At 40.8% G+C, this 17,926-nt stretch overlaps 2 protein-coding genes across 4 annotated transcripts; one reads left to right on the forward strand and one right to left on the reverse strand.

Annotated features, from left to right (window-relative positions):
- Positions 1–1,938: 1,938 nt before the first annotated feature.
- LOC106538692 (galanin peptides) lies at positions 1,939–11,314 on the forward strand. 3 transcript variants are annotated; one of them, XM_087711976.1, is made up of 6 exons: positions 1,939–2,097; positions 3,185–3,265; positions 4,503–4,557; positions 8,216–8,344; positions 8,790–8,864; positions 10,715–11,314. In XM_087711976.1, the coding sequence occupies exons 2-6, from the start codon at positions 3,185–3,187 to the stop codon at positions 10,771–10,773; spliced, it is 399 nt and encodes a 132-aa protein (XP_087568102.1). In that variant the 5' UTR covers positions 1,939–2,097; the 3' UTR covers positions 10,774–11,314. The 3 variants fall into 3 exon arrangements, with proteins under 3 accessions (XP_087568102.1, XP_087568103.1, XP_087568104.1); XM_087711977.1 differs by having other exon boundaries at positions 1,941–2,097; positions 8,252–8,344; XM_087711978.1 differs by having other exon boundaries at positions 1,948–2,097; positions 8,255–8,344.
- A 2,024-nt stretch (positions 11,315–13,338) lies between these two features.
- On the reverse strand, positions 13,339–17,901 carry PTH2 (parathyroid hormone 2). Its single transcript, XM_087714666.1, has 3 exons — positions 17,798–17,901; positions 15,908–15,913; positions 13,339–14,136 (listed from the first exon to the last, which is right to left on the reverse strand). The coding sequence occupies exons 1-3, from the start codon at positions 17,899–17,901 to the stop codon at positions 13,725–13,727; spliced, it is 522 nt and encodes a 173-aa protein (XP_087570792.1). The 3' UTR covers positions 13,339–13,724.
- Between the last annotated feature and the right edge of the window lie 25 nt (positions 17,902–17,926).

The raw sequence follows: 17,926 nt of genomic DNA on the forward strand, positions 1-17,926 counted from the left end.
CTGGCTTGTATTTATTACAGTTGCAGTGTCCTGGGGGGGGTCATATGATCGCCATTTGTAACTTCTCATAAGCAAAATCAACGGGAGGTCAGATTCACTTAACAACCATGTTACTTATTTAACAGCTGCAGTAATTCCTTTAACACTGTGATAAGAAAGATAATAAAATGGGGCAAAGCTCACTTAACAACTATCTTGCTTAGCAACAGAAATGTGGGGCTCAGTTAGGTCGAAAATCAAGGACTACCTCGTACTACATGTTTCTGCTCATCGAAAAATCTCCTCCCTTATTTTATGCATTTGTAAAAATCACATTCGCATTTTACAGAACGAGCAAAATACAATATATATATATTTGTGCTGATAAATAAATAAAGGGAGTCTTTATTTAGCACAAATACAACAAAATGTAACAAAAAGGCAACAGTAAAAATATTGGGTTTCTGTCTGGATGGTCTCTTGTGACGAGCCGAAGGACAGAGAATGGAAGTAGGGATCTTCCTCCCATATTTGGGCATACCGGGGGTTGTAAAAGAAATCTTACATACATACATCTGTAAAACGCTCAGTTACTTTGGCCACCAAGAGGTGAAAGGAGAGGGACTCCTTGGAAACGACCCTGATGCTGGCAAAGACTGAAGGCCAAAAACGCTCAGGTACTTTGGCCACCAAAAGGTGAAAGGAGAGGGACTCCTTGGAAATGACCCTGATGCTGACAAAGACTGAAGGCCAAAGGAGCGGCAGAGGATGAGATGGTTAGATAATGTCAGGGACAGCGTGGGCGTAAATTTGAGCAATCTCCGGGAGACAGAGGAGGGCAGAAGGAGGCCTGGCTTGCTGTGGTTCATGAAGAATTGGACACGACCTAGTAATTGAATAACAAAAAATGTACAAAGCAAGTAAAATATAAATGAGTAAAATCTCTTTTGGATTTCTGGGACATTATAGTTTTTTAAACACACAATCCTTCTCCCTGACATGCTAAATCAAGTTTTTTAAACACACAATCCTTCTCCCTGACATGCTAAATCAAGGATTTACTGTGAATATGAGTAGCCAACTCATTGGACTACTGAGCCCAACATTTCTGTTGTTAAATGAGACATTTGTGAAGTGAATTTTGCCCCATTCTACAACCTTGCTTGGCATATTTGTTAAGTGAATCCCTGCAAGTTGTTAATTTAGTAACACGGTTGTTAAATGAATCTGTTTTCTCCATTGACTTTGCTTGTCAAAAGGTGACAAAAGGTGATCACATGACCCTGGGACACTGCAACAGTCATGAGTCAGTTGCTAAGCATCTGAATTTTGATCATGTGACCATGGGGATGCTGCAACGATTGTGCGAAAAACTTTTTCCAGTCCTGTTGTAACTTTGAATGGTTACTAAACAAACTGTTATAAGTTGAGGACTACCTGCATTTTCAGCTCTTTCCAAGTGCCTTGTAGATCTGATGATGATATTAATGGAATGGAAGTGACTAAAAGTTTCGGCCTGTTTAGGAGGATTAGCATTAATGTTTTCTTGATTATTATTAGAAAAAAAATGTCGCTTTTCAGTGTAAGATGAGTACCATATAAATAATATAAATAAATGTGTTGTGCAAAAAGTTGCATTTGGCCCTCCAGTGATCCATTAAAAATGTAAATATCAAAAAAACTGGCCAGAAAAATTGTGGTGCTGAGGATGGGTAATATAGAAAGCAACTCTAAGACTGATGCTCTCTGAAGTAAAATTGGCAGAAGGAGAGCCGACCAAAGTGGACTCTTGTTTTCTTCCTACTTTACAAACAACATGGAATGTGTCTTCTACTTGGAGCAGCTCTCCTCCAATTAATTGACTAGTCAAGTAGGGCTAATTACCCCAATTTTCAATCCATTTTTCTGACACAGGATGTGAATAAATACTAAAAGGAATCAACATCTCCCCTCCCTTTGCAAGTGGGCCTCTTGGGACCATTATTGTCAATTATACTGACAAAAGCTTTGTCTGCGGGAGTAGTGACGCACCCAAATCCACATTTCTCCCCTCTATAAAATTTGGGTTCCTTCCTGCCTGGGGAATCAGAGCTCCAGCAATTCAGTCAAGACATTAAGGTATGATTCCTCTGATCTGTAAGGTTCTGGAGTCAGGAGGTCTTGGTTGTTTGATGGGTGGCTGAGGGTAATTCTGAAGGAACATTTATGTGGCAGATGGAAAGGTTGCTAACTGTTTTTTAAGGTGGGCATGGGATAGAAAAGAGTACTGAAAAAAGTCTTTATCTATAGAATTTCTACCTGTTGTACTGCTGTTCGGTGACTCGAGAGACCTATTAGTTAAATTTCTGTATGCTTGTATTTACCATGCATACATACCATGTACCCTCAGGTATGTAAATATCAAAGCATTTTGATGAAATATTCTAAAACTGTAGAACATTTTCAAGATTGTAGAGTGATGGCAAATCTGAACCATAGTTAATTATCACGCAAGGACCAAAACTTGATAGGAGAACAATTTTCCAAATTGTTTTACCCAGATTTTTGACTGCTTATTCAGGTTAGTGTAAAAATAGCAGTTTTCTTGAGGAAGTATTAACCATGTTTGTAGAACTAAAACAATCCATTCTGAACTTCAAAAATCTGGATAATCACTAGATAGCAGCATAGACCCAGAAAATAGCCTTTGAATCTAGCGATCATCTCGGTTTTTGGCAACTTGATAAGGTGGCCTTAATGGAGATGCAATCCCCATGTCTTCTAGCATCTGATGTGATTGTAGGCTATAAGAATTATAATTCAGAATGCTTGTAGAGCTATGGTAAAAGATTGGGAGAGGCATAGAAAAAGAGACATTATTCTTTTATAGAGTTCACACAGCACACTAAGCCAAATTTTGCTTAATCATGTTTTACTGAATTAAACATGGTCTGCGCATCAAATAGACCATAGCTGAATTCAGACTTTGGTTCACTTTGCCTGGCATGTGTATATTATCAACCATAGTGGCAATATAATTTCAGATAAATTGTTGTGTGTTTATCAAAATTAAAAACAACTACTAACTTTTAGATATCAGAGATGATAGTAAAACAAAAAAAAATGTAATCCTATTTTCCTACCAAGTAACAATTTATTAGCCAAGAAATGTCATGTGATTGGAAAGCAGCCTGTTTTCTTTGCTCCTCTTCTTCCCTCTGTCCAGATGAAGACTTCTTGGTATGTCTTTTGCTTTTCTTTGCTCTTCTGTGCGCTGCTTGGGGACTGTTTTGGAGTTGCGTTTGTGGTGAGTTGCAGCAGATCTTTCAAATCTATCTTGTCAATTTATTGGGGCAGAATTAGAGTACCAGCGGCTCTCACCACCAGAAGGAACAAGATGGTAAAGGCAGTGGTTATATACCATGGACGATGGAGTTTCAGATTGTGGATTTCAGATCTGAATGCTCCATGGTGTTGAGTGTTGTTCTAAGAATATGTATGATATGTATGGTTTTTTTTTAAAGCATATGCATGATTAACTATGGAGGAATATCTGCACCAAGAGTATCTGTACTACTGTGGCATTTTCATCCAATTGGTGAAGGGGAAAATGGGGTCTGCTTTGTTGTGATCCACACAAGAGTTAGCCAACCAGAAAAACAGGGTGGTAGCAGCTCACGTTCTGTCTCAGTGCTTTACTGAGTGTGATAAGATTTTCACACCATCCCTAATTTCATGGCCTTTTTGAGAGGTTCTTTCTCAGAGCAAATCATAGATGTGTTTCATGGCTACCTAGCCCACAAGACAATATATCACTCTGACAAAATACCATTCAGAGCATGTGAACACCATTTTGCCATTACAGAAAATCTGAGAAACAGAGAACACATAATACAGAATAATAGAGTTGGAAGGGATCTTGGAGGTCTTCTAGACCAACCTCCTGCTCCCTATAACATTTCAGTGGCTGTCCACTCTCTTCTTAAAAGGCTCCAGTGATGAAGCACCCACAACCTCTGACGGCAAGCTGTTCCTCTGGTTAATTGTTTTCATTGTTAGGAAATTTATCCTTGGCTCAAGGTTACTTCTCTCCTTGATTACTTTCAATCCATTGCTTCTTGTCCTGCCTCCAACCTATTTTGGAGAACAGGTTGACCGTCTCTTCTTTGTGACAGCCACTCAAATATTGGAGCACTGCTATCCTTCCAGCAAGTCACTAAAAACATTATTTTTTTAAAAACAATTCCCATAAATTAAAATTTGTTATTCACAAGAATTTACACTCCTGTAATAGATTAGGACAGTGTTTCTTCAACTGTGTGGATTTCAACTCCCAGAGTTCCCCAGCCAGTTTTGATGAAAAGAATTCTGGGAGTTGAAGTGCACATTTGCTGAGGTTGAGAAACACTGGACTAGGGACTGTCTTAAATTTTGTAAAACTTGCTCTGCTACTAATTTGACTTTTTGGGGGTTGAGGGACAGATTATAATCAAGGTGAGGCTAATGCAAGTTTAACATCAGGTTTCCTACTGTTCCTTCTGTAGCCCAAGGACAAACGTGGGTGGACTCTGAACAGTGCTGGATACCTCCTAGGACCCCGTAAGTTGATTCATGATTTCACAGACAGGAGAAAACAGGGTTAAAGTGAAAGCTGCATTAAGGTCACAGGGGAAGAAATTCCATTGAACGTAATGACAATTCCTTCTAAGACAGTGTTTTTCAACCTCAATACCTTTAGGATATATGGACTTCAGTTCCCAGAATTCCCCCAGCCAGCACAGAATCAGAATCAAAAGGCTGGAAGGGACTGAGATGGATCAAGAATTCTAATCTAACCCCTTGTCCAAAACAGGGAGTGGGGGGGGGGGTTCCTCATACCATCTTCTTGGACAAACGGTTTTCCACTCTTTTCTTGAAATCCTCCTGTGATGGAACACCCACAACTCCAAGAGACAAGCTGTCCAATTGCTTAATTACTCTCATTAAAGGTGTTATGGCTGGGAAACACTATTCTAAGGAAATATGTGTAGCATTGTATTATCAGCGTGAAGGTGGGGTGGGGGGTCTTGATAACTCCCTAAAAAGCAGCAGATCAGTGTTATTATTTCTGATAATTTTGCTCACCAGGGCTGAATCATGAACTTTTGAGGATCTGTTTGCAGATAAGAGTGAAAAAACAGGAAGGGAAGATTGTTTGTGATACTTTAAGAGAAGGTGATAAGTTGTTAAAACTTTATACTTTTGATAAAGGGTGAAGTAATGACTATATATACTTCTTCTTTATCATATTGTTATTCTCTTTCTTTCTTATGTTCTATTTTTCTGTAATTTCTATTTCTTCTTTTTATCCTTTTTTAGAAGTTTGTATTAGTTTTTATCTATTTAATTGAAATAATATAATAATTAATAATGCTAATATTAAAAAAAACTAAATAGCTGGGGGTCAGAGCAACAATCTAGCCTCTGAGCAACAAGTGAAACACGGTCTGGCTGTTATAATTGGTTCCCAGACGGATGAGATTCAGCACAGGTAGTCCTTGACTTATGACCACAATTGAGCCCAAAATTTCTGTTGTTAAGTAAGAAGTTTGTTAAGTGAGTTTTGTCCAGGGGTGGGCTTCAAAATTTTTAGCAAGGGGTTCTCTGCCAGGAATGGGATTTGGGGAGGTTCTCTGAACTGCACAGAATCTTAGCTAGAGGTTCTCCCGAACCCCTGAGAACCACCAGCAGCCCCCCCCCCGGTTTTGTCCCATTTTATGACTTTATTTACCATAGTTGTTAAGTGAATCACTGCAGTTGATAAGTTAATAACCTGGCTATTAAGTGAATCTGGCTTTCGCATTGACTGCTTGTCAGAAGGCTACATGACCTTGGGACATAGCAACAGTCGCAAGTATGAACCAGTTGCCAATCATCTGAATTTTGATCACACAATCATGGGGATGCTGCAAAGGTTGTAACTGTGAAAAATGTTCGTAAGTCACATTTTTCAATGCCATTGTAACTTTTGAACGGTCACTAAATCGAACTGTTGCAAGTCGAGAACTACTTGTACTGGTAATCCTCAATTTACGAGCACAATTGGGACCAGAATTTCCATTGTGTTTGTTAAGTGAGTTTTGCCTGACTTTTTTGCTACAATTGTTAAATCACTGCAGTTGTTAAGCAAATAAGTCAGTTGTTAAGGAAACCCATTGACTCTGCTTGTCAGAAGCTGGCTGGGAAGGCTGCAAGTGGTGATCATATGATCTTGTGATGCTTCAACCATTGTAATTTCATGTCGGTTGCCAGATGCCTGAATTTGAATCATGTGACCATAGGGAATTGTGACAGTTGTAAGTACGAGGACTGATTGTAAGTCACTTTTTTCATACTGTTGTAACTTCAAACAGTCACTAAACTAATGTGTATAAGTCAAGGACTACCTGTAAACCAGTATTGTATGTAAATAGCCAGCCTCTAGCTTCTCTGTTGTCAATGAGAAACATGCTTTCCTATTGGTTCATAAGAAGACATTTGGAAAGAAAATTAAAAGGTTTTTTTTAATGTACAGGGGATTTATGTATTCTAAGCAGAAAATAATTCAGTTGCTGGGATTTATTGAACTCCATATCATGTACAGTTAGTCCTCAACTTACAACCACAACTGAGCCCCAAAATTTATGTTACTAAGTGGGAAATGTGTTAAGTGAGTTTTGTGACTTCTCTTGTTACACTTATTAAGTGAATCATTGAAGTTGTTAAATTAGTAACCTGGTTGTTAAGTGAATCTGGCTTCCCCATTTTGCTTGTTAGACGGTGGCAAAAGATTGGCATGTGAGCCTAGGACATTGAAAACGTCATTAATGCGAATCAGTTGTGAAACATCTGAATGTAAATCACATGACCATGGGAATGCTGCAACAGTCATAGATCTGAAAAATGATCATAAATCAATTTTTTCAGTGCTGTTGTAACTTTGAACGGCCACTAAGTGAACTGTTGTAGGTCAATAAATCTTGCTAAAGAGAAATCTGAAGAGAATCAGGCTTGAAAAATAATAGCTTTTAGTCAGTTAAAATACTCTTGTTTAAAGTTAAAATTGCACTGAAAAAAGTGACATGACTGGTCCTTGCATTCTGACTATCTTAGCATCCCCATGGTCACAAATATCAAAATTTGGACCAACTTGGCAACCAGACTGTGTTTACAACAATTACAGCATCTTGGGATTATGTGATCATTGTTTATAAATTACTTTCCTTCTGGCAAGGAAAGTAATTGGGGAAACTGGATTCACTTAAGGACTGTGTGATCTGCTTAACTGCAGTAATTTGCTTAACAACAATGACAAAATGGTTCTAAAATTGGTTATGATTCACTAACAACTGACTTGCTTAGCAACGGAAATTCTGATCTGAACTGTGGTTATAAATTAGAGACTATCTGTATTGCTTTGCTTGTGGCTCCTTTGTGGGGAAAAAAAACTATGAGGAGATGCGATGATGGTGATGATATCTTCCTCTTTAGAAATACAGTGCTTCCAGATGGAGGCTTTCTGGCATTACTAATGCTAAGATTTAGAACTGAAATATGAACTGAAAGTCACCTCTATTACATTTCTGTGAATGAAAGAAAATTTGAACACTTGACAACTGACTCAGATCTATCAAGGGACCATGTGATCCCCTCTTGCAACTTTCTGAGAAGCAAAGTCAGTGGGGAAGCAAGATTCACTTCACAACTGTGTTATTACCATGTTTTTCCAAAAATAAGACAGGATCATATTTTCTTTTGACCCCCCGAAATAAGAGCTTGGCCTAATTATTTTTGAGGTGCAAGAGGTGGCGAGCGTCCTCACCTCATGGCTACTGCTGTGTTGCTATATTTTCAGGGAGGACTTATTTTAGCGCATGCGCTTAAAAGCCCGATTGGGCTTATTATCTGGGGCGGTCTTATTTTGGGGAAAACAGGGTAATTTAACAATTGCATTGATGCACTTAACAACCGTGGCCAAGAAAGGTCATAAAATTGGGCAAAATTCACTCAGCAAATGTTTCACTTAGCAATAGAAATGTTGGGCACGATTGAAGGCTCGTAAGTTGAGGACTTCATCTGGGAGTCTCCCGGTTCTCTTCCTTTCCACCAAATTCCTTTTTTTCTGGCTGCTGGCAGTGGGGTGATTATAGAACGCCACCAGGCATTCAGTCCCTCAAGCGGCTCTTGGTTTTATAAGCCTGGTACAAACCATCTCTTTTTTTTTCCATGTAACCTGCAGCACTTCTTCCCTCCCCCCACTCTCCTCTCCCCAAAGCAGATGCCCACCAGGCGTTGCCTGATAAAGGAGCTGTGGCTGGGAAAAGAGATGCTGAGGAGGATCTGTATTCTGTGGGGCAGGATTCTGTTGGTGAGCATCCGTCAGCCGGCTTTTCTGAGCCCTCCCTGTATTTCCCATTATTTAGCCCCAGGGCTGTCAAACTCAAGACCCAGGGGCTGGATCTGGACCACGGGGTGTTTAAATCTGGCCCGTGAGGCCACTCTGGAAACAGCGAAGGACCAACTAGCAGTGCCTCTGCCAGTGAAAATGGAGCTCGGGAGGGCTATGTGTGCAATCTTCCTGAGCTCCATTTTCACTGGCAGAGGATTGCAGGAGGCCGTCGCAGCCAAAAACGGAGCTTGGGAGCCTGTTTTCACTGGCAGAGCTCTTGGGCCACCACAGACACCCGTGACACGAGTGACGTCACATACCCCTGCCCCCCGTCAAGGTCAAACACAACCCTGAGGCAGCTCTCAAAGAAATTGAATTTGACATTCCTTGTTTAGCCCTTAATGCCGTTTCCTCCCTTTTTCAGCATCTGCTCTGCGACCTTTTGATTATGACATCCTTCAAACCCTGATGGATTTTCTCTCGTACCTGAATCCCAGAGGTGAGAACACTTAAGGGGATCTTTGAGAGGGAAGGTGTGTGTGTGTGGCCTTGCTTAACAATGGACATTCTGGTCCCAGTTGTGGTTGTAAGATGAGGAGTACTATGTTTTCCGGAAAATATGACCTGTCCTGAAACTAACGCCTTGCCACATTTTTCGCGTGGGCAAAAATATAAGCCCACCCCTGAAAATAAGCCCCCTGGACAACCCCCCCGTCTGCTCACTGACCTAACGGTATCCTGAAGGTGCCAAGCTGTAGGAGCCGGCGGGGGGGGAAGGCGCTCACGTTGCTTGCCACCTTCGGGATACTGCTAGGTTGGGGAGTGGCATTCTGCCTGGCCGGAGGGAGGGAGTTGCCTGGCGGCTGCTCCCTTGCAACCAGGGCTCCCAAAGAGCGGGGCACAGCCTCAGGGGCGAAGCAGCCATGAGGTGACAACACTTACAAGCCTCCGCCCAGCAACCCCACTCTCTAGCCGTGCAGAGCTCCATTCACTGGTCTAGGGGGTATCCCTAAGGCGCCAAGCCATGTGGTGCTGTGCCATCTCCCTAGCTCCCATGACTGGGCACATTTGGGATACCCTCTAGGTCAGTGCATGGAGCTCTGCCTGGCTGGTGAAGGGGGTTGCACGAGCGCTGCTCTGCTCCAAGCGTAACACTTCTCAGGCTTCCAAACTCCAAAACTCGGCTGCCGAGTCTTCCAACAGTGGCTGCTCTAGGAGTGCGTTCTATGGTTGCGGGTTGGCTGCTGGACAGAGAATCTTCCAGACAGAGAGTCTCCCAGCAACCAGCCACAACCATAGAGGCACTCCTAGAGCAGCCACTGCTGGAAGACTCGGCAGCTGAGTTTTGGAGTTTGGAAGTTGGAGAAGAAGTTATGCTTGGAGTGCAGCGGTGGCAGCGGCGCCTAGGCCAGGGCATGGTGGGGCTGGGAGGCATGCTTGCTGGGGGCGGAACAGGCACTCACACAACCCCCATCTCCAGCCGGGCAGAGCTCCATGCACTGATCTAGGAGGTATCCCAAATGTGCCAAGCTGCGGGAGCTGGGGGGCGGGCAGAGCACCACCATGTGCCTTGGCTGTGCCCGGCTGTTCGGGAGCCCGCTCGTAAGGGAGCAGCTGCCCAGCAACCCCAAAACAATAAGACCTCCCCTATAATAAGCCCAAGGCCATATTTCGTGGGGCAGAAGAAAATAAGACCCTGTCTTATTTTGAGGGAAACATGGTACCTGCCGTCTTTGCCTACTACTCTACGCAGACTTGCAAAAGAGAGTGGAAATGTTGCCTCCATAGAGCATCTACCTCTATAACGAACGTTTGACTGGTGTTTTCTAAAAGACTTCCCATATACATTGCTCTTATGAAAGAGTGTAGCATCTGGTTTTTACACATAAGGGATTTTATATGGGCCCATTTTTTACTGTTTTTATTACTTGGGGGTGTTGGTAATATTTTGTCCTCAACTTACAACAATTTGTTTAGTGATCATTCGAAATTACAGCACTGAAAAAAAGGGACTTATGACCATTTTCCCCACTTAACAATCATTGCAGCATCCCCATCATGGTCACATGACCAAAATTCAGGTGCTTGGCAACCGACTCATTTATGGGATCAGCTTTTGCAAACTTCTAACAAGCAAAGTTAGTGGGGAAGCCAGATTAATTTAGCAGCTGTACCACTAATTTAACAATTACAATGATTCACTGAACAACCATGGCGAAGAAAGTCGTAAAATGGGGTAATGTTCACTTAACAACTGTTTTGCTTAACAACAGAAATTTTGGGCTCAATTGTAGTCGAGGATTATATCTTGCATAATCTGGATGCAAGATGTGCTTTTTCTTTTTTTAGATCAAAGACTGATTGGACGCCCGCCCTTCCCAGTGTCAGAAGAATCGGTGCAACCGTAGTGTTCTCCAGCCTGCCTCTTGTAGAGCTGCTTGTAGCATTGCAGTTCCTTCCCTGTTTCAGACGTGCAGGTGTTGGTCAGATCCTTTGTTGTGTTTTGCCTTTGCTCATCTATTCAGCAATTTGCTCAAAAGAATTCCCTTCTAATCTAGCTAATCCTCCAGGTTACCCTTTACCTAATGTTGCCATTTGTACTGTAATTCCTTGTCTTGTACGGCCTCTATAATGTCCCCTCTTGGGGACATTCTTATTCTTTTCCCCAATGCAAACAATTGCAGGATATGCAACAGTACTGTACTTTCATTTCCTCGTATCCTTATAGCTTCGTGTTTTTAACAGACATTGGCACACTTCTTTTGGATCTGTGTTTCTGCACCTTCATGAGAAGGTCACAAATTGAGGTCTAGAAGCATGCAGAAGGTGCCTGTAGAAGAATATTTCCCAACCTTAGCAACTTTAAAATGTGTGGCCTTCAACCTCCAAAATTCCCCAGCCAGCATGGGCAACATTTGTGTATCACAATTCACATAAGGAAAAGACTGTATGAATTGTCTGCTGAATAAATTCTCTCTTCTAAATTAACTTGCTTCCGGTATGGGTTCTGTTTCGCCAGTGGTGTTGCAGTGTGAGTGGACTCGTATTAAATCTGAGTTTGGTTCAGCAATAACACTAGCAGAAATGATTTGCAGGTGCTCTCTCTCCCCCCTCCGTGAGAAGATTGGCAAGTGGATTGCATTAGTTTTAGTTTACTTTATTGTCATTGCACATCGTACAACAAAATTAAATGCCATCTTCAGTGTACATTATACATAAAAAAATAAAACAAAAGCACACATCCTTCACATTCTTTACAAATGAATTGAAAAGCCAATATTGCATTAATATTGTACTATACCGTAGAAGTCAATATAGTTTCTGCCCTGGGATAGAAGCTGTTTTTCAGCCTATTTGTCCTTGTTTTTATTGCCCTGTACCGTCTGCCAGAAGGTAATAGTTAAAAAAAAGGGTGCCCAGGATGAGATGGATCTTTAAGAATGTTTTGAACTTTCTTAAGGCAGTGGGAGCCATAAAGCTCTTCCAAGGAGAGGAGAGGGCAACCAATGATCCTCTAGGCAATGGCGTTAACCCTCTGGAGCACTGTCCTATCTGCCACTATGCAATTGGCAAACCATACACAGGTGCAGTAAGTTAAAATACTCTCTATGATGCAGCGGTAAAAGGTCACCAGTAGTTTTTCATTCAGTTGTTGTTTGCTGCTTAATGCTGTAGACAGTGTTTCTCAACTTTGGAAACTTTAAGATGTGTGGACTTCAACTCCCAGCCAGAATTCCGGAGGTTGAAAAATGTTGCTCTAAAACTACAGAGTATCAATGAGAGAGATAACCGATTGACTGTCTACACTGAAGTGTTTGGGTAAAAATCCCTCTTGTCATTAATAGAAATCATAGTTCAGAAGCTGTGTGTGTGAAAGGGTGATCATAAAACTAACAGAAATGGCAAAAATACAAGGAATTAATAGTAAACAGAGTTTGAAAGATAGCAGGGCAATGTTCAGATATTACATTATGACACTAATTGTGAATAAACAGTATTTGGTGTATAGAAAAAGCTAATGAAACCAGAATGTTCAGCCCCACAGCCTATTCAGTGTCAAGAGTCTATTGGAAATTATGTCTTGTTTTTAATAAACCAGTGTCATAAGCCACAAGCGAACCTTAGGGAAAAGCTGGACTCCAGGATTCCTGTTTGGATATATTGCTAAACAAACTGTATGGTCAGCCTGTTCAGGTTTGTGTCACAGTTTTTGCTGCAGAGAAGCCAGACAGCAGTGATGAAGTAGCTCATCTAAGCTTTTTCACTGCACCTAAAATTATAAATGGTATGTTTGTAAGCAGGTAGGAAGTTACTACAGATGGATCTCTACTTATAACCACAATTGAATCCAAAATTTCTATTGCTAAGTGAGATATTTGTTAAGTGAGTTTTGACCCATTTTATGTTCTTTCCTGCCACAGTTGTTAAAGTGAATGATTGCGGTTGTTAAGATAGTCACAAGGTTGTTAAATGAATCTGGCTTCCCCTTTGACTTTACTTGTCAGAAGGTCGCAAAAGGGGATCCCAGGACACTGCAACCAATCAGTTGCCAAGTGTCTGAACTGGTCACTGCAACGGTCACAAGTGTGAAACATGGACATGTCACTTTTTCGAGGGCCATTGTAACTTTGAATGGTCACTAAGTGAACTGTTGCAAGTTGAGGACTACCTGTATTTAAATATTGGCAGTGTTGTGATAACTACAACCTTCTTCAACCTACTTTCACTGTAAATCGTTGCTGTTCTATTCATATTTCGCACAAATATTCCCACTGAAAAAATTGCAAAGCAAGCAAATCTCATATTTTATTAGAACGGGTATTGAAAGTGTCAAGCCAATAACGCAATTTACAGGCACACCAGTGGCACATATGACATGACCTCTAATTCATGAAGGGCATAATTTGAATTGAGCCTCTTGCTGTTACAAGACTAGCTTCCTAGACCAACTCCTGGTTCATCTAACCATGCTTTTCTGAATAAACCACTATTATAAATCAGGCTAAACCAGAACAAAGAAACCCATATTATGGTTTATCTTAGCAAACAAATCTGCTCTAGAGAGTAGGGCATCTTATGTGGCTCTGATTTTGGGAGAAAGCAGTGAAGCCATATGAAAGAGAGCATGCTTTGGAGTACTAAGATCCCCAGGGACCAGGATCTACCTTTCAGATCCCATGGAAAGCCTGTAGAACAGGAGCAAATTCAGCTTCTAAGCCTCTACAGGTCTTTCCATTCTGTCATGCTAGAATTCGTCCTTGATGTGTGTGTGTGGGGTCTGTGAATGTGACAATACATAGTTTGACCCTTATTATGTATGATTTTATTCCCCTTCCCCCCATGTGCTGCTACTCCATTCTTAATCCGAATTTAAAACGAAAAACTTTTGCATGTAAGAATTGAGCCACTTTTGCCTCTGCATCGCAGTTAACATCTTACTTTTCTCCCGGAAAGCTGCATCATCCGCTACCACAATACTCCGCCTCCTGCGCCACCCTGGCACCCAGCCACTTGTATCTACTGCCCCCTTTTGGTTCGAAGCAGGTACAGCTTCTTTTCTCGCTAAACCCCATAAGTGGATTTTTTTGTTCTGTCTTTCATCACGATTGCCATCATCTTGTGAGGCTGTGACATCTGAAGACATCCATTTGAGGCTCCAGTCCTGCAGAGTGATGGATGGTCTATAAATGCCCCATGGAATTAGGTCAGCCTTGAGGTCAATGTTGCTCTTTAATCCAGGATACTGAGAGACTTCGCGCTTCCCAAACCTCCTAGGAGACAAAAGACATATGAGGTGTTGTTGTTTTTTTAAGGAGAAAAATTAAAGATTGCTAAAGTTCTTTTGTCAGAAAAATGTAGCTCTTGTTTTTGTTTTGTTTTTAGATTTTGTTCCAATGTAAAAACTGCACATTGTAGAATAGAATTACACAGTGATCTAGTTTACATAGAACAATGTACAGGTAGTCCTCAACTTACAACCACAATTGAGCCCAAAATTTCTGTTGTTAATTGAGACATTCGTTAAGTGAGTTTTGCCCAATTTGAAAACTTTTGTTGCTATTGTTGTTAAGTGAATCTGACTTTCCCATTGACTTGCTTGTCAGAAGCTTACAAAAGGAGATCCCAGGATGCTGGGATCATAAATATGAGTCAGTTGCCAACAGTCTGAATTTTGATCACATGACAATAGGGATGCAGCATGTGTGAAAAACACTCAAATCACTTTTTTTCAATGCCGTTGTAACTTTGAACAGTCTCTAAATGAACTGTTGTAAGTCGAGGACTACCTGTATTTTCTTTAGCTGATGGCTTAAAGAATGCTACGAAACAAGTCCAATCCGCAAATTCAGTCAATATTGATTCGCCTTTTTCCCTCTCAAGTAAAGCAAAATGATTTCTTTTTACTAGAGAATGAAACCACAAGGTAGCTGATAGAAATAACAGCTGGATAAATAAATTTACCACCAAGAAAAAATATTGATTGAAACCCCTTTTGGAAGTCACCTTCACCTCCTTTTAATTCTCAGGTGTCTTGAACATAATAACATTCAGTTCTGACTCTTCACAGGTAGTTTGAAATTCATCTTAAAGGCTTTTGAAACATGTGTTTAGATGTCAAGTTGTTTTGACTGAAATTCCAGAATATATTTTGGAAAATGTGTCTGGAGAAAGTTAAAATAAAAAAAAATAAAAACAGGAATCGGGGAGAATCCTGAATATTGGATGAATCCTGATCGTAATGGAGACATGCAAACTGCTGCCAAGACAACAAGAGTTAAAACATTTTCACAACACCTACAGTAGATAACATTTGGAAACAGCTCAGACCGAAACCTCCCCAACTCATAGGAATGTAAAAAGTGGGAGAAGGTACACACACATCACATTTGCAAGATTCTGTTATTATAGTCAATAAAATCAGTTTTAGCTTTCCTGTGGACTTGATTTCTTGAAATTCTTAATTAGTGAAGCTGATATTTGAGAAAACCTTGGACAAAATCCAAACCACACCAATAACATCCTTACTGTGGATGATAAGGAAGATGACATTGATAGAGTTATGGAAGATCTATCACCCTGGACCTCCATCAAGGTCCTCTTCCTTACTCTCCCCATTTAATTTGCACAAATCTTTTCTTTCCCCACCATTTATGGGAACAGAGTTTAGATTTTGCTGTAGCTCAGCCTTTGCCTCCACCATCCTGCTTGCATGGTGCCCATCATAAGCAACAGAACAAGACTGTTCCTTAGCATTAATTCCAGATGGAAAGATCCAGTGCAGATCTTTCCATCTGCATATAGAAATTTCACTTCCAACTGACATAATTTCCAAGTGGCATAACCACTGATGGACCTATCTATCAAGTACTTGTTATATCCACATGACCTTCAGCATCTCTAGTGATAAGGAACATAGTGAGCTACCGTAATAATGGCATCATCACGGAATCCCCTGAATAATACAATGACAGAGGTTTCCTATCTGTAAACAAACTGCATATATAAACATTCACCACTAGGTGGGAACAAGAAAAACACCACTCAGATCTCAAAGACTCCCTGGAAACTCCCTAGTGTTAACAGCTTTGCAGAAGGCCAAGAGAGTCGGTGTCTGATGCGAGGTTGATGCTCCTCCAGGAAACAGGGGAAGCAGGCATCCCCATAGATGATGCTCCTTAAGGAATGGGATCTGGATGAAACCCTCTCTTCCAAAACTCAATGAAAGGAAAAAAGCCCCTGGCTCTGTAGATGCTCAGATCTGAACAATGGACTTTAAAGTGACAACTGCCATTGTATTCAATAACTTGTATGTGTCTCAGTGGATAACTAGTGCCCATAACTATTCGGGTGCTGTATTTCAGACCATATGAAACTTCCAAGTGGTGTTCAAGAGTAGCTTCATGTGAATGGATTGCAATAATCCAAATGGGAGCTAACCAAGGTATGAGTGGTGATGAACAAAACTTCCCGATCTGGAAATGCTACAACTGTTCTCGATAGAATCACACTTGCCATCTGCTCGTCCATGAGCTATGAATCCAGAAGGATCCACAGAGTACAGATTGATTGGGAAGTGTGAACTAGTGTAGAGTTAAGGATGTCATATTTCTGAAATCAGACAGCCTTCACACCCAAAGCCTCTCTGTTTCATTGGCAAAGAGCCTCCACCTGTTCCTTCCCATCTAGAGCCCAAAACCTTCCACATATCAAGACAAACTTTCAACCACATACATACATACATACATACATACATACATACATACATACATACATACATACATACATACATACATACACTGTGTATATATAGATATTTGGGTATCATGCTGCTGATAGCTGATTATTTCCAGTAGCTTCATGTATATGATAAAAAGGAGGGTGAGAGTTTCAACTCTGTGGCATCTGTCTCTGCCTGCCTGCCTGCTCTCCCCCCTCTCTCTCTCACACACACAGATTGATTGACTGCATTCCTGCACAGAATGCTGCCTACTCCCAATAATTATATATACAACAGTTCAGAAGTCCTTGATCAAAGGTATGAAAGTCAAAGAGAATTCAGGTATCAAAAGCTGATGTGAACTCAAGGAAGAGAAAGATGATGCTTTCCTTACTCTGGTCCTATTACAAGTTGTCTCCAAAAGCAATCAAGGTCCTTTTGGTTCCATACTCAAGTCTAGTTAGAAAGAATCTAGATCACCCACTCCTCCAGAGGTCTCCACAAATGGAGCCCTACAAACCTCTAAACAACCTTCCTACAAAAAATAACATTGGAAACCAGCTTTTGAGAAGTCCATTACCCAGGCATGAGGATAATAACATTATTCATTCTTTTTAAAAGCTTACTGTCTCTGGAAGTAATATTTGGCTTTCAAATCTTTCTGTATATATGCATAGCTATTATCATCCTTATCTTCCATTAAATCCACAATTTCTTTTCAAATTATTTGAAGGTAGTGGTCATCCCCATACATTATGTCTGTAAGTTCCATATAGTGGTCATCCCCATACATTATGTCTGTAAGTTCCATATGAATGGAATTTTGTCACTCCGATTCAACCTTTGAATGAATAGATATTGGAAACTTACTTTAGGTCTACTGAAATCATAATTTCCCTGTTCTAAGGGTGAGGTTCTTTTGAAAGCAAAAATAACATCCAGAAGATAAGAAATGGAAGCATGCCTAAAGAATATGAGCAGTCAAGAACATATATTTGTATACAAAGCTGTGTTAACTTTGTTATCTCAGAGGCTTATATGCCTAAAAGCTTCGTTCCTACCTTTGCTTCATATCCTTCTCTGTCACCTACTCCTGTGTTCCTTAATTTGCACATTTCTCTCTCTCTCTCTCCTTGCTAATCATTACATGCAGAGCTGATCTAAAATGAGTTGGTGAAGAACAAAATGGCAATGAACCGAAAGTTACAGCTTACCTGCCTAGAGAATGCAAAAAAGATCCTGATGTGAGCAGCCCACATGAACTAAGAAGGACTACGATGGACAAGATCCCTTTGTGTGCACCAGTTACAAGATCCATCGCTTTGTTGCTAGAAAGAAAAACA

This window comes from Thamnophis sirtalis, unplaced genomic scaffold (assembly GCF_051295495.1).
Source record: "Thamnophis sirtalis isolate CommonGarterSnake01/CBP01778 unplaced genomic scaffold, rThaSir2_p1.2 scaffold_4, whole genome shotgun sequence".
Classification (NCBI taxonomy): Eukaryota; Metazoa; Chordata; class Lepidosauria; order Squamata; family Natricidae; genus Thamnophis; species Thamnophis sirtalis.